The following is a 14389-nucleotide window of genomic DNA, read 5'->3' as shown; positions in this document are numbered from 1 at the left end:
AGTTTCTTTTAAATATAAATTTCTTGCACACCAACTGTTTGATAAAATACCAAAAATAGTTTCTTGTGTTGTTTTGTGCATTTTGATGTCTAATTGAGTTATAAAAGGAAGAATTGTCATGTGTTGCACAAATCCCTTGGAACGATTTGGTATACTTGCCAAAAAGTTATCAAAATCCTGAATATGTAATATAACAAAATAAAATTGACAATAAAATAATATTTTATTTTTTAGAAATAAAAAATTAATTTAAAATTTTAATGGATTAAAGAAAAAATTATATAATTTTAAGCTTTAGAAACACTTAAATATTAAAAAAAATATTTAATGTATGAGATATATCCACCTAATTATGAACAATCAATCTTTCGATTGAGAAAGATTCAATTATACTAAATTAATAAACAAATTTAATAAAATTGAGCTGTGATTAAATCGACCCTAATTATAAACTTAAAAATAACTTATAAATATATATAAAAAATAGAGTTAAAATTTTTACGAAATATTTATTATAGCATTAATTATTAAATTAATTAAATATGAATTAACTTAAATATCAAACTATTTTTATCAAATACAATCTATCGATTAGAAAGTTCTAAAAGAAAAATTAAAAAGTGAAGAAAGAGAACACTCAACCCATAAACTCTGATTTCAAATCAGTAACCAATATTTTAATGGTAAATTTTAAATCAAATTCAAAAGAGAAATTTTTGGAACAGTGTAAGACGATAGGATAACCCGCCGGTGACCTTTTGAAAGGGAGGTTCGGAAGGCTTTGAATTAGGCTCGGAGGACGTAACGGTAGTTTCAGTTAAAGAAGCCGTTAGGCTAGGAACGGAGTGAAGTGTCCTTGGTTCGTTCCTTTTCGCTTTTCGCTTTGTTTTACTTCCACCACACTCCTTCCCTTTCTTCACTTTCCACACTCCGTTCAAATGAACAAGTTGCAATTAATCAAATAGGTGGTGTGGTCGTAGTAGAAGCATGAGCATGCCAGCGGAGAAAATGGCGAAGAAATCCATCGGAAGCTTAATGCGGAAGAAGCTTTCTGACATCACCAACAACGCCAACAACGCTCCCTCCCAACAACTTCACTCCTTTCCCTCTGACAACAATTCCATTCAACAACTCCTCAAGGTGCATTTATTTACTACTTTTTATTTTTCATTTATTATTATCTCTTTTTTTAATTGTTTGGTTGAATTCTGATGCAGGAAAGAACGGCGTTGATCCAACTCCTTGCGGAAAGAAAGTAAATAAACTATCGAGTTTTACCATCCGAGAATTAGAAGCAATGAACTATAGTGTTATTACTCATTAATTTAATTTACTTGTTTTTAATTTGTCTTTACTAAAATTGAACAGCAAAATGATTGAAGTGACTGGCGCGGAGCTGCAGAGGCTGAGAGGCGATGTGAAGAAGCTGCAACTCCAAAATTGGAACCTCGCGCAGTCAAATAGTCACATGTTAGCGGTTAGTTTCGGAATGAAACAAGTGTTTTGTTAATTGGCGTGGTTAATTGCTGGTGATGGTAACTCTTTTTGCTTAATTTTGCAGGAGCTTAACATGGGGAGGGAAAGGGTGAGTCATTAGTGAGTGAGTTGGTTCAGTTCTCTAAATGTATTTGTTTGTGGAGTGCTACTCAAATTGCTTTTTGAGATTCATTTCTTTTTCTTTTGAATTGGATGATGGTTGTTTCAGATTAAAACGCTGCAGCATGAAATTTTGTGGAGGGCTGCTTTGATCAAAGGAAAGAACATGAATGTGCAGGTTTGTTATGCTTTGAGCTAGATTTTTTGTTACTTCATGTGCTCAGTTACTTGCTTACCTAACTTCGTGCATAGAATGTTCTGTGGAAGAAAATATGGTTGGAGAAGTTATTGCATGATATACCAGACCATCATGTTATTAAATCTTTTTTATGAATTGAAACTTTTTGTTATTTATCAGAGATTCATCCAGACCCCCGGACATCTAATGGTCTACAATCATAATAATTTATTGTGGTTTGGGAGGAAGAAGTGTTGAAATGCTTGATGTACGATTTATACATTGTTGGTTTAAAGAAGAATTGAACTCAAATTCTTTAAGTAATCTCTTATGTTTAAGCTTTTAGATAAAAACCATGGTTATTTCGTATCTTGACATGTTATGGGATTTTTTTTAAAAAGAATAATGAAAATATAGGTAACTATTTTTTTTCGTTATGTCTTACATTTTTTAAATGAATTGGTGTTACTTTTAAATTGTGATCATCATCCGTTAATTTAATTTATGTGTAGTTTTTGTGCATTAATGCCACTCCAAAAAAATTGCATAAATGATCAGTAAGTAACGTCTCTTTAGAAAAGATTTAACATTTATGTGAAGTGTTTGTGCGTATAATTTTTGTAAAGTTGTAAAATTCAAAGAAAAAAATGTTTTCCCACTGCAATTATCCTTCCAGTATTCTGATGAGTGTTTTGTCCTGAACTGAAAATTGCTGCTCATGTGCATATTCAAGTGTTTATTGTCAAAATTATCCATCAGACATAATTTTTAATGCCATCTGTCTTCAATACTCGATACGTTATTTGCAAGAATTCTCATTTTTGTGAAAAAGATTAAAAAAAAAGCAAAAAAGAAAAACCTTACAAGCATTTTAACATTTAACAGAATTGAGTTAAATTTTGGTATTCTGTGTGTGGTCTAAGCTCTAAAAATTCCAATGCAATATGTAGGATAAAGCCTAAAACAATGCTTTCCCTTTGTTTTCTTTTTCTTTTTCTTTTTCAATCTCATATCATCATTGTAAATGAACTGGAACCTTTCCATTTTTGCAGGACAAAGGGGAGATTGACTGCGAAGAGAATCCTACCTTATCAAAGTTACAGGTACCTGAGAAAATATTTTACACTTATTTGTTTGCTAAATTGATGGCACTGGCCAATATTGAATGTTATTCCTCATTCTTTTATCGTTTTATGTTTGATGGGCTCAAGGAAGGAGATGAAAAGACAGTGCAGCTATCTCCTGAAGACAGCAATGATGAACAACGCAAATGTATGAATAGAAGACGGATAAGGAGTAAATGTAAATGCTAAAACTCATCTTCAAGGAATTTTTTTCTTACATTTTTCTTTCTCAACAAGGTTTAAGCTTGTTTTGGAACTCTGCAGCTACCGTTTCTTCAACTGCTTCGAAGAATAAAGGCAAAGACAAGGCTAAAGAAAATAGGTCAGTTCACTCTTTAACAACATCTACCAATGTCTCTTAGGTTAATTCAGTTTAAGATGGTCAATGCACGCCCAAGCTCATTGAACAAATGCAACTTAATTTATATATGTTGAATGTATGGAATGCATGAAGAGTTGCACGTTGTAAAAGTACCTGAGAAAATTATTAGCATAACTAAGTAATAATTTTATAGGAAATTGTTAATAATGATATGCACCTTAATTTTTGATACATAGGAGACGTTTGAGGAGACATTCTACAACGTTCAAAACCCATGAACATGAACCTCTAGAAAATTTGTTCGAGTTAGAGGATGCATATCTTGTCACTCAATCTGTACCTAACAAGATGAGATCTCCAACTTCAAAAACTGAAAGAGGAGAAAGCTCTGATTTAAGGAATAAAGCTTCAAGATGTTCTTTCGGAAGACCCTTGCGAAGAGCAGTTCAGAAGGTTCATTCGTACAAGGAGGTTCCGGTAAATATCAAATTGCGAAGATTAGATTAGACTAAGCTAAATAACCGATAGAATTATATATAACTTTATTTAATTAATCATTTAACATATGTATCCTATGATGATGTTGACCAGTGTATGTCATATGTTGTATTGTATCCTATGTTCCTAGTTCGTTGGCTATCACTATTTTTTGTTAGTTCACAATAACAGTCACTTAGGACGACGAACCTTATTAGGTGAATGTTTCCTTTGCGTGTCTCTTCTAGATTGTTATTTACGTCCTCGTTCCTCAAATATAATGATAAAGTACCATTTTTATGTCACACGCTTAAACCGGAGTGTGATTTTTCTTGCTTGATATGTCTAAAGAAAAACCACACAAAATTTATATTGTATTTAAAACACAAAGCTGGATGGATTAGATCTGACGTGACAACAAAGTATATTGATTGTAATTTGATTGGCTAGGTAAAAGAAGAGACCGTAATCCATGAGAACTTACTTTCTTAGATTGTTGAACAACTTTACTGATCATCATGGACAATTCTTTTGCCCTTTTGTCCTTTATCTACTACAATCATACACTATTTTAAAGCTTGTTTGGATAAACGACGTAATTAAATATACTTAATGTATAAGCTTTGTGTTGTAAGTTTATTCAAAATAATTTATAAAAAGTATTTTAGTGTATGTATGATTGGTTTGAATATTCTTACAGATGACTCACCTGTTTAAAGAGATTCCCTTATTGTTTCAGTATCTGTTTCTTAGAATGACATGATCTTTTTCAGTCGAAGGGCTGCAGGATCATGTGCTGTAGGGATTATATGTGGGCCTCTAGTTGTAAGTGGTCCAAAACATTGGTGAACTCTGTAGATATTCCAGGGGTTTTTCATTCTGCACCTTATAATTTCTAACTGCATCTATATTTTTTGAAATGACCATTTTGTATTTTGTAAAAGTGTCTTTTGAATTATCTGTTTTGGAAATCCTCACAGTCAAACTTTTTGAAATTTCTAAAACATAAATTTTAGAATAAAATTTCTGAAACAAGCTTTCGAAACATATAGAATGCATTTCATAATGAGCTTTCTGGAACAAGATTTCCAAAACATGTATGATAGCTTCAGGAATAAGCTTTCCACAATAATTGTTCTGAAACACATGAAATTTGTTTTGGAACAAGAATGAGCTTTTCAGAACGTAAATGATAATTTCAAAAATGAGTTTTGACAAATGAGTTTTTCTTCATAACGAACTTTCTCTCTTCTTCTTTCTCTCAGAGTGCTGTGAAAAACAGAGGCGCAGCGATCATGACGAGAGAATAGGCGACCATAGCAGTTGATAGCAGTTGCTTGGTGCAGTGAGGATGGATACTTTAAACTTATTTTTTTCAAATGGGGTGCAGAAAGAAAAGGCCTATTCCAATTGCAACAAACCAATATCGAAGCCAGTCAACTTTTTTTAATAACAGGTCGAAGTTAAACACCAAGTTAAAACGAACCCAAATTAAAATAAGAAAAAGAAGAGAGAAAATGATAGAATTTCCAAAGAAAATAAAACTAGAAATGATTTTGCACTTTAAAGGTCTTAAAGGCATGTGAACTTTTTCTTGACAAGCGACATGTGAGCGAATCGAAATTGTGCAACCATGTGCTGCGAGACTCAATAGTCAATATCAGAGTTGTTTGGTGGTTTGCTTTGTGTGAGTTGCATTGCATCATCCATGTTCTTGAATAAACGAAGCCCTTTACCAAGAAACCGTGTGGGACATCCTCTTACTTGCTTTTCTTCCTATTTTTATCTCTAATAACATTTCTAATCCTTTTCTTTTGGTGTTTCTTTACACAATCACCTTCCTTCTCTTATATTATTATAATCAACTCACACCCATATTTCTTCCCTCTTATTCCCTGTCTCTCCTTATGATCCATTGCTTTATCTATTATACTCAGATAGATTTCACCTGGATCTTCATCTTTCTTTTTCCCTCACTTTGCAGAAAAATCTCAGGATCATAACCATTCTTTAATCACAGTTTCACAAATCAAGAGATGAATATTGTCTCGTGAACTTTCATGGATTGCACAATGTCCCCACAGATTCCAACGAATAAAACAGATTTGACTCTTGCTCCAATTACAAAATATAACATCATTATCAATCATAAATCTATATAAAACTCCCACATTTATACACTCAACTTAAAAGTTTTAATTACTAGTTTTGTTTTTACATTCAGACCTATGATTCAATTTAATCCTTAAAATACTAATATAACCAATTCCATCATATTTCATGATACCATTTGTAAAATAACTCAATTTTATTTTTAAATTGAATTAGTATAATAAAATTATGTCATTTTGCTTTTTTAATTAGTATGAAATTATTTACTTTTTTAATATTTAGCTTGAGGAGTGAGAATTACAAAATAAAGTGTATATATATCTATATTTATTATTAAACACATGAATTTGCTAGATTCATCAATAATTATGTTGCGTTCAAATAAATGAGATTGGATTACGCGGCAGAATCAAACAACGTTAACTAACAATCTAAGTTGTCTGCATCCCACCCACAATGCGACAAAACCAACGGCCGTCGTATTTCCTACACTTCGAGACCCAAAACCTCTCAATTCACATTCTTTTAAAATCATATTTACGTTAAAGAAGAATTTTTAATAATATACCGACCACTTTATTTTATTATTTTTGGCTTCTTAAAAGCAAAACAAAATAAACTTATATTTGATATTATAAAAGTGATATATATTCATGATGGATCGTGTGGGTCAAAGATGGTCTTGTTGAAGTCATGATCCTAGAAGAGTTTGCTTAGAAGGAGAGGTTACCATTACCAATGAGATAATTCAGCAATACATTCCATTGAAGGATCAATTTTGAATTCATAATTTTAATTATCCAACATTTGAATTAATTTAACAGTAACTTTGGTTAAGTGGGGCCCTCACTTTTGTGTTAATGACTGCTTGGGATTCCAAAGATCAGCAAAAACATGATATGATTGGTGATGGAATTGACAACCCACCTAAAGACTCTAAATAAAAAAATAATAATAATAAAGGATTGATTCTAATGACCCATTTTTCTTATTAATTTGATTATTTTGTTCATCTTGCAATCTTAATTGTTTTGAGTAAATGGAGCCCACGCGTTTTAAACAAAGTTGTCATCCACGATTCTCTAGGGTTCCTTCCGACAGGTATTAGCCGTTAGGATCCCACAAACATTGGACTAAGTGTAATATATGTTTCTCTCTGTTAATCCAATAATGTCTTTACATTTAATCAAAGGTATATTCTGTCTTTCATGTAATCTAAAACTTCTGTAAACTACCTCTTGTTTGTTTCCACCAACCCTAGTTAACCACTTTCATTTTATTTCATCTTCCACTTCAATAATTCAATATGCAAACATAATTTTCTCATTCAAATGCTGCATTTGTTAAATCTCAGATTTGCGTAATTGAAACTAACATATGTTATTGATCTTGTTTAAGATTTTCAAGTGCACACTAATTTATTATTATTTGCTTCTTAATTTTTCAATATTGCATATAATATTTCTTATTGGGCTTTTTCCATTTTCATAATTGATATTATTGGTGTAAAATGTATGATGTTTTAATATATAAATAAAAATAAATAATTTTTCATTAATTTAATTTAAAAAGTAAGATTAAATTGTAAATTTGTTTTATCTTTTAATTAATATAAAATATTTAATATTAAAGATAATTTAAATATGTGTTTTTCTTTTCAATCTACTAAAATATATTTTAAGAACAAAATCGAAATGAATATCTAAGTTTAAAAAGGAACAATAATTTAAACACAGTAATGGTTCATATCAATGTTATCTTGATATTAAAACTGTTATTTTTTTTATTATCATTTTTAGAATATAAATGTAAAATGTTGTCTTTCAAAACTTATTTTCTTAATAATGGAAATATATATTCTTAAGATTAAGTGATTTTGTTTAAAGCATATAAATACAAGCTAGTGTTATATTTACTATCTTCATGCAAACTTTAAAAGGAAAAAAAGTGTTCTTAGTAGTGAAAAATGAAAAATGTGAAAATAATAATGGTATATGAGGCATGAAGTTTTGTTTGGAGGCTAAAAGTAAGATTAAGGTCACTTCAATGTCATTATAGAATCCATTAGAACGTTATCACTTAAATTTGAGACGTGATCAATACCCGACAAAGGAGATAAATAGTATTATGCATATCCATAATGTATATAATTAAAATTGATTTTTAAAGGAAGATAATTGGTGTAATATGTTTAGGTGTGTGTAAAAGAGTGAAAGTGGAGGAGTCAAAAAAGTGTACAATAGAACTTTAAATATAGACTAAGTTCATCACTCTCTTAAAGAAATTCCTTAATTTTTTTCAAATATAGACTATTAACTTTGAGATCACTTTGATTCTTAGCATAATAACTCCCATTAATTAAGTATTCTCTTTCCTTGCTTTTGTTATCATCAAGAGTTTATAAAGTAGTTCTATTATACCATATGTATCCTTAAATTATGAAAGGACACACAATATTCCATTTCACAAAGTTTCGGGCTAAATAGTACAAAATATTAACTTTAATTCTTGTAACTTTTTCATTTTTGAAAAATATAAAATCACTGTTTTTCTAATCATTCTTATCTTCTGATGTATGTTAATTAGTGTGTTTAATAAGATGTCAAATGATTATCCGTTTATTTATTTATTTTTATGTAGATTTAAAGCGTATTGATCTCTTTTTAATTTTCTTAAAAGTATTAATAGAAAATGCTACTGATAAGACTATATATACAACTGGGAAGTACTAGTTATATCTCAATATTGTTTCAATTCTTTAGAAAAATAATAAGATGAAATACCTACTGATTTCAAAATCAACAATTGATATTTTAATAACATAAGATATATTTCACCAAACTCTCAAATATGGACATTTGTTGAACAAAACTTTAAGAATATAAAATTTAACTTAATTATTAACATCTTAAAGATAATAATATATTTGAGATAGGAATTTTTTAAAAATATATATATCAACCATTTCATTCTGTTTCAACCCATCCAATTCTCTAATATGTTTTAATCTATTCCATCTATTTTCTACCACTAATTCAAAAATAACCTAATGTTATACAATATTATAGAGCGTCTAAACATCATATACATCAGAAGACTAAAACTAACAAACTATTTAGTGAAACTCAAGTCTAAAAAACGAGACTAATGTTTCTTCCTTTGCATGAAAAAAAAGGCTCAAAAGTGATAAGTTGAGTCTTTTTTAGTATGACAAGTGATGCATGTGTTATATAATGAATTTTGAAAATTTAGAGAAAATTTTCTTTATTTCTAACAAATGAAGAGTAATAATATTTTCTTCATCACCAAGAGGTTAAAAGTAGAAAGTAAAGTTTAGATGATACAATGATTAGTTTAGAAGAAATAGAATTGGTCAACTTTTTATTAACAATGTATACATTAATACAAAAAATTGTTAAATTACTAATGAAATTTTATTGACAAAAATAAAATTTTCAATAAAAAAAAATTTATCAACAAATTCTAAAATTTGAATTATCAATAAAAATATTTATTAATAATGCATTAATAAAATTTGTCAACAAATTAGAAATAATATCTATCTATTGATAATGGGTATCAAACTTTTACTTTGGACTTTGATCATTTTATAATAAAAATTTGTTAACAAATTTTGTCAATAATTGAATTTTTAAAATGTCCGTTGATAATTAATTTATTTAAATTAGTTAGTAAACCTATCTATAATTTATTTTATTTAAATAATTGGTAATTATTTTTTTAAAATCATCAATAAAATATGCGTTAAATTTGATAAAATATTTATTACAAAATAAATAGACATAAATGAAAAGAAAAATAAAATAAAAAAAAAGAAGATGAAGATTCGAAGACAATAACCAGAGTTAAAGAAAAAAGAAGTCAGATACAATAAGAAAAGGAAAAGAGGAATAATAAAAAAGAAAAAGAAAAATATGAAATAAAAAAATAACAAAAAATAATTATGAATGAATAATCATCCATCAAAATTTATTAATAATTATTAATAGATATTTAGCAACTATTAATAGTTATCAATATTTTCTTATTTTGTTAATGAAATTTACCCGAAAATACTTTATCAATAAAATTTTAACTATTATTAATTTATATTTTTATCAACAAATTTTATCCGATAATAAAGTTATTATCTTCTTATAGTAGATATAAATAAAAGAAATATAAGTACACTTAATACCATTTATAAAAAGAAAAATTTCAGTCTCCATAGTCTTTTCTACACGTCATTTACACATAAAAGAATATAAATATGAGGAACTACGTAGATTAAAAAATATATATATACCAACAAGGCAATTATAAGGTAGTGCGAAAAAAAATGTATAACAATTGAAGTATTTCATATATTCTTTTATAAAATAATTATTAACATTGTTACTCCATAAAATAAATGTTTGGAGTATCGCTAAACGCACAAATTATTTGACATTATTATAATTCATATTGTTAAGTTATAAAACTGCATTAATAGTACATCAGTGGTCTTTAAAATTTGGGTTAAATATGTCTAAACTTGGTCGGTTTTGGTGGTTCTCATTTGTTGCTAAATGAGAACCAAATTTTTAAAGAGTGTTTAGTTTTCCAAGACTAAAACAAACGTTTCGAAAAAAATAGGATCAAATTGTACCTTACTTTGAAACAGGACAAAAACCAGAAACGGTCAATAATTTAGGAACTAAAAACATATTTAACTCTTAAAATTTTTGACTATTTACAGTAACACAAATAACAAAAAAAAATATTAATTGATTTAATACTGTCAATGCGCTATTTAGCTAAATCATCAAAAAGTAATTCTTCTTGTACTTTTAGTTTGTTTTTTAATCCCAAATACTTATAAAGTTTGCAACAATCTCAAGTTGTTCCATTTTATTTATAGAAAACTATACTATCCCTCTCCCTTTATTAATATTATTTTATATGCTTTTCATAACAAATATCCCGACATTAAGATGCGTCAACAAACAAAACTGAAACATTCTATTTTATTTCATCTATTCTATCTTTGGTAATAAAACTAAATGTACGATTTTATGCAATGTATTGTATTTTAATTAAATAAACATATAATATAGATGTGCTCTAATTTAATATTGTTTATACATTGACTCTAGAGCATCCTTCGACAATGTTTAAACTTTTTTTTTTATTCTAAAACCATCTAAGTTTATGTTCATTGAAACAATACCTATATATGGTAAATAATCTCAACAGTTAATTATTATTTTAATTATTATTTATGATGGAATATCATTATATTATTATTAATTACTATCATATTATATATACTTGAGATAAATATTATTTTTAAGATAACATATAACATTATTTAATAAATTCTTATTTAATAGTCACTCTGCTACCATATTCATAAAATATTTAAACTTTTTTACTTATGCTAGGAGAGTTTTTGCACTAAAATCTCAATAAGATCAAATATATTTATTAAATGGTATCTTTCTTTAAAGTTAAAACATATGCTTTCTATATTTTATTTATTTTTATTATTAATAAAAAATGAAATGAAATAAATGATGAGATGGAACAAAATATTTTTATAATAAAATGGAAAAAATGATCAAATCACATCACACTTTGTAAGTTTACATTGAATCTTAATTGAGATAAATAAAGTGAAGCCACTTAAGTTAAAAAGAAAACATTGTGTGATTAATATAGTTTAAACTCAATGTTATTAAAATAAAACCATTATAATAAAATTTGGTGTGATTCTATCTCACTTAATTCCATATTTTCTCGTTAATCGAAAGCAATGGGTAGAAATTATATGAGGAGTAGGGGACAACACAAAGGCCAAAAGTTCCTCAAATTCTTGAACCCCACAAGTGGACAACACATTAATGCCATTTAAAGAGGAATATTATATTAATTGGATGCTTTTAATATGTGGCCATACCCTAGAAAATCCTTCTACCCTCACTCTTCACTAATAAATATCAAAATCATACCTTTCAAAATATATCTATGCTTTTAATCATTCTTCTCAAACTAGGAACACTCCCCACACTAAAAAAGGGTCAATCAATTTGATTGAAATTTTTAATATATATATATTTGTTAGAGTTGGATTGTTCAGTCATTGTTTATTATTTTTATTATAAAAAGGAAATTTGAATATTTTTTTTTAATTTAATAATATTTTAATGTTGAAGTTATATATGAAATCATGTTGTTCAAACATTTATTTATTGTTTTCAGAATAAATGTATATTATAATTATTACTATGTATCTTGACACTTAATTAAACTGATATTCAAAACACATTTATCATTTAAAATATTTATTATTATTTTATATACTAGTATTTTGTGATATAAAAATTTTAAATTTAGTTTTTTTGGTAAAATATATAGTTCGACCAAAAAATCAGTATCTCAAGTGTGTCAATGATTAGATTGATTATATTTTTTCCCACTATCATCTTATCCAACTCCCACAATATTTTTTTAAACTATACTATTAATATAAAATATTGTCCGTTTTACCTTTAAGAATTTACTAATTTTTGCTAAGAAATTCAGTCGAGAATTTTTAATGGGATCTTTTTTTTTTCTAATCACATTTTTATTTACAAAATCTTAAACTTAAGAAGATTAAGCCTGAAAACACTTATAGTAACAATTCATCTCTTAACTTATAAATTGATATCTTAGTAAATAAACAAATTATAAAAATGAATTTGTCTATTATAGTAAATTAGTTTTTGTTTATATGGTAAAAATAAACCTTGATATATAACACATTCAAAGAATATAATAATCTACTAATTACTTTAAAAACTTATTATAATCCTATGCTTAAACCCACTTCAGCAAAGGTGAATCCAAATTGCAAACATTATAAGACACAAAGGTCATGACACCCTAATCAATCAACAACTTTTGAGTTTGAGTTTTGTATTATCAATTTGGATTTACCACACTCTGTCTTGAAAGTATAAAACAATCACCCATTTTGTCTTTAATTAATTAAATAATAATCACTAGGTATCCCATATGATAGCACATAATAGTGGAGTTAATTAACCTACTAACCCTATTATAAGTTTAACGGCCATTAGAAGTAGTCAAGATCTTATATATTATATAAGTGGCTAGAAAAAGGACTTGTCTTGAAGGTTAAACAAAACATGTGTCCTATACCCTATAGGGGATATGTTTATATAGTTGTAGGGTAGTACCCTAGCTCACTTCATCTAAATATCATTTATCATTTGGGTCTTCATTTCGTCAAATAGAAGCCTCCTTTTTCATAGGACTTTTATTATTTCAAATAGGGCCCTCACCTTTCTTAGGCCAAATGTTGGTGGCAAAGTTTGGTTACCAGCTCCTTTTTGTGACCACTACAACTTATGTCTCAACACCCTACATATCATAATTACAGGTAAAGTGTCTAATAAAAGTGGAAAATGTTTTCCCATTAAATTATTTATTGAAAACTTCGTATTGAGTAATAATAAAACCAATTTACATTCAATATAAATTTCATCTTACAAGTTAGTTTTATAAGATTGTGTTAGATTTAAAATATACTTCTTAACATAATATTATAATCATGGTTTAGAGTCTATTTTAACAAAATTTGTTGTTTGTTGGATTTTTTTTCATCCCTTATCAATTTTTATCGAATCATTCATTAATATTTAGTTTGATATTTGACATGTATACATCTATGTACAAGGAGTGCGTTAAAAGCTTTATATTGACTAGTAATAACTCCAATTTATTATATATAAATGGGGTAAGCTTCATTTTAAATTTAAGTTACACTTCAATTATACTCGTTAACTTTATCAACATTATTTTTATTTATATGAGTATGAATGACTAAGTGATTCAAAATATTATAATCTTGTAATATTATTTTTAATGTGAAATAAACTATATTATTGTAAAAGAATTACTTTGCTTGCTATTAGTAATTGTTTTAATAATAATTAATTCGTATAAATGTTTTGATTTTTTTTTTGAAGATTTTTGCCTTTATTTTCATTTTAGAAACCAATATGATAATTATATACGTACTTTTAATAGTGCCGTCAAAATGGGTTGTAATTCGCGAGCCAACCCAGCTTACCACGGGTTTGAGCCGGATTGGGTTTGAAAAAAATGTAATTTTTTAATGCGGGCTAGTTTTCAACCCGACTCACTTAGAACTCGGCTCACCGAGTTGAACCAGTGGTGAGCCGGGTTGGCTCACCAACCCACCTAATTTAATTTAATTATTTATTATATTGTATTTCAATATTATTAGTTAACATTTTTTTATTATATTGTAGATATAAAGAAGAAGATGTTTCAAGAGAGAAAAATATTATTTAAGACTCTAATATTATAAATGGACAAGAGAGACAAAAATTAACAATATTAAAAACTTATCTGTTTGCCTTTTGTACATGTTTTTGGATTATGCTGGGATTGTATGATATTTTTTTAATTGTCTTTAGAGTTTAACATCATTTTAGAATGACATTTATTTATATTTGTATTAAATTTTTTTATTTAAAAAAAAAACTTATAATGAAATGAGCAGTGAGC

General features: G+C 27.4%; 1 protein-coding gene across 1 annotated transcript; it reads left to right on the top strand.

Moving 5' to 3' along the window:
- The first annotated feature begins 703 nt into the window (after window positions 1-703).
- On the top strand, window positions 704-4004 carry LOC124847202 (uncharacterized). The gene is made up of 10 exons (XM_047324640.2): window positions 704-859; window positions 966-1140; window positions 1218-1255; window positions 1369-1477; window positions 1562-1585; window positions 1706-1774; window positions 2827-2877; window positions 2986-3076; window positions 3163-3220; window positions 3457-4004. The coding sequence occupies exons 2-10, from the start codon at window positions 988-990 to the stop codon at window positions 3725-3727; spliced, it is 864 nt and encodes a 287-aa protein (XP_047180596.2). The 5' UTR covers window positions 704-859; window positions 966-987; the 3' UTR covers window positions 3728-4004.
- Window positions 4005-14389: the final 10385 nt, after the last annotated feature.

Source organism: Vigna umbellata, chromosome 3 (assembly GCF_029865625.1).
Source record: "Vigna umbellata cultivar VRB3 chromosome 3, Vumbellata_1.0, whole genome shotgun sequence".
In the NCBI taxonomy this organism is placed as follows: domain Eukaryota; kingdom Viridiplantae; phylum Streptophyta; class Magnoliopsida; order Fabales; family Fabaceae; genus Vigna; species Vigna umbellata.
Note: the sequence above shows the minus strand (reverse complement) of the source record. Positions and strands in the feature narration are given on the sequence as shown.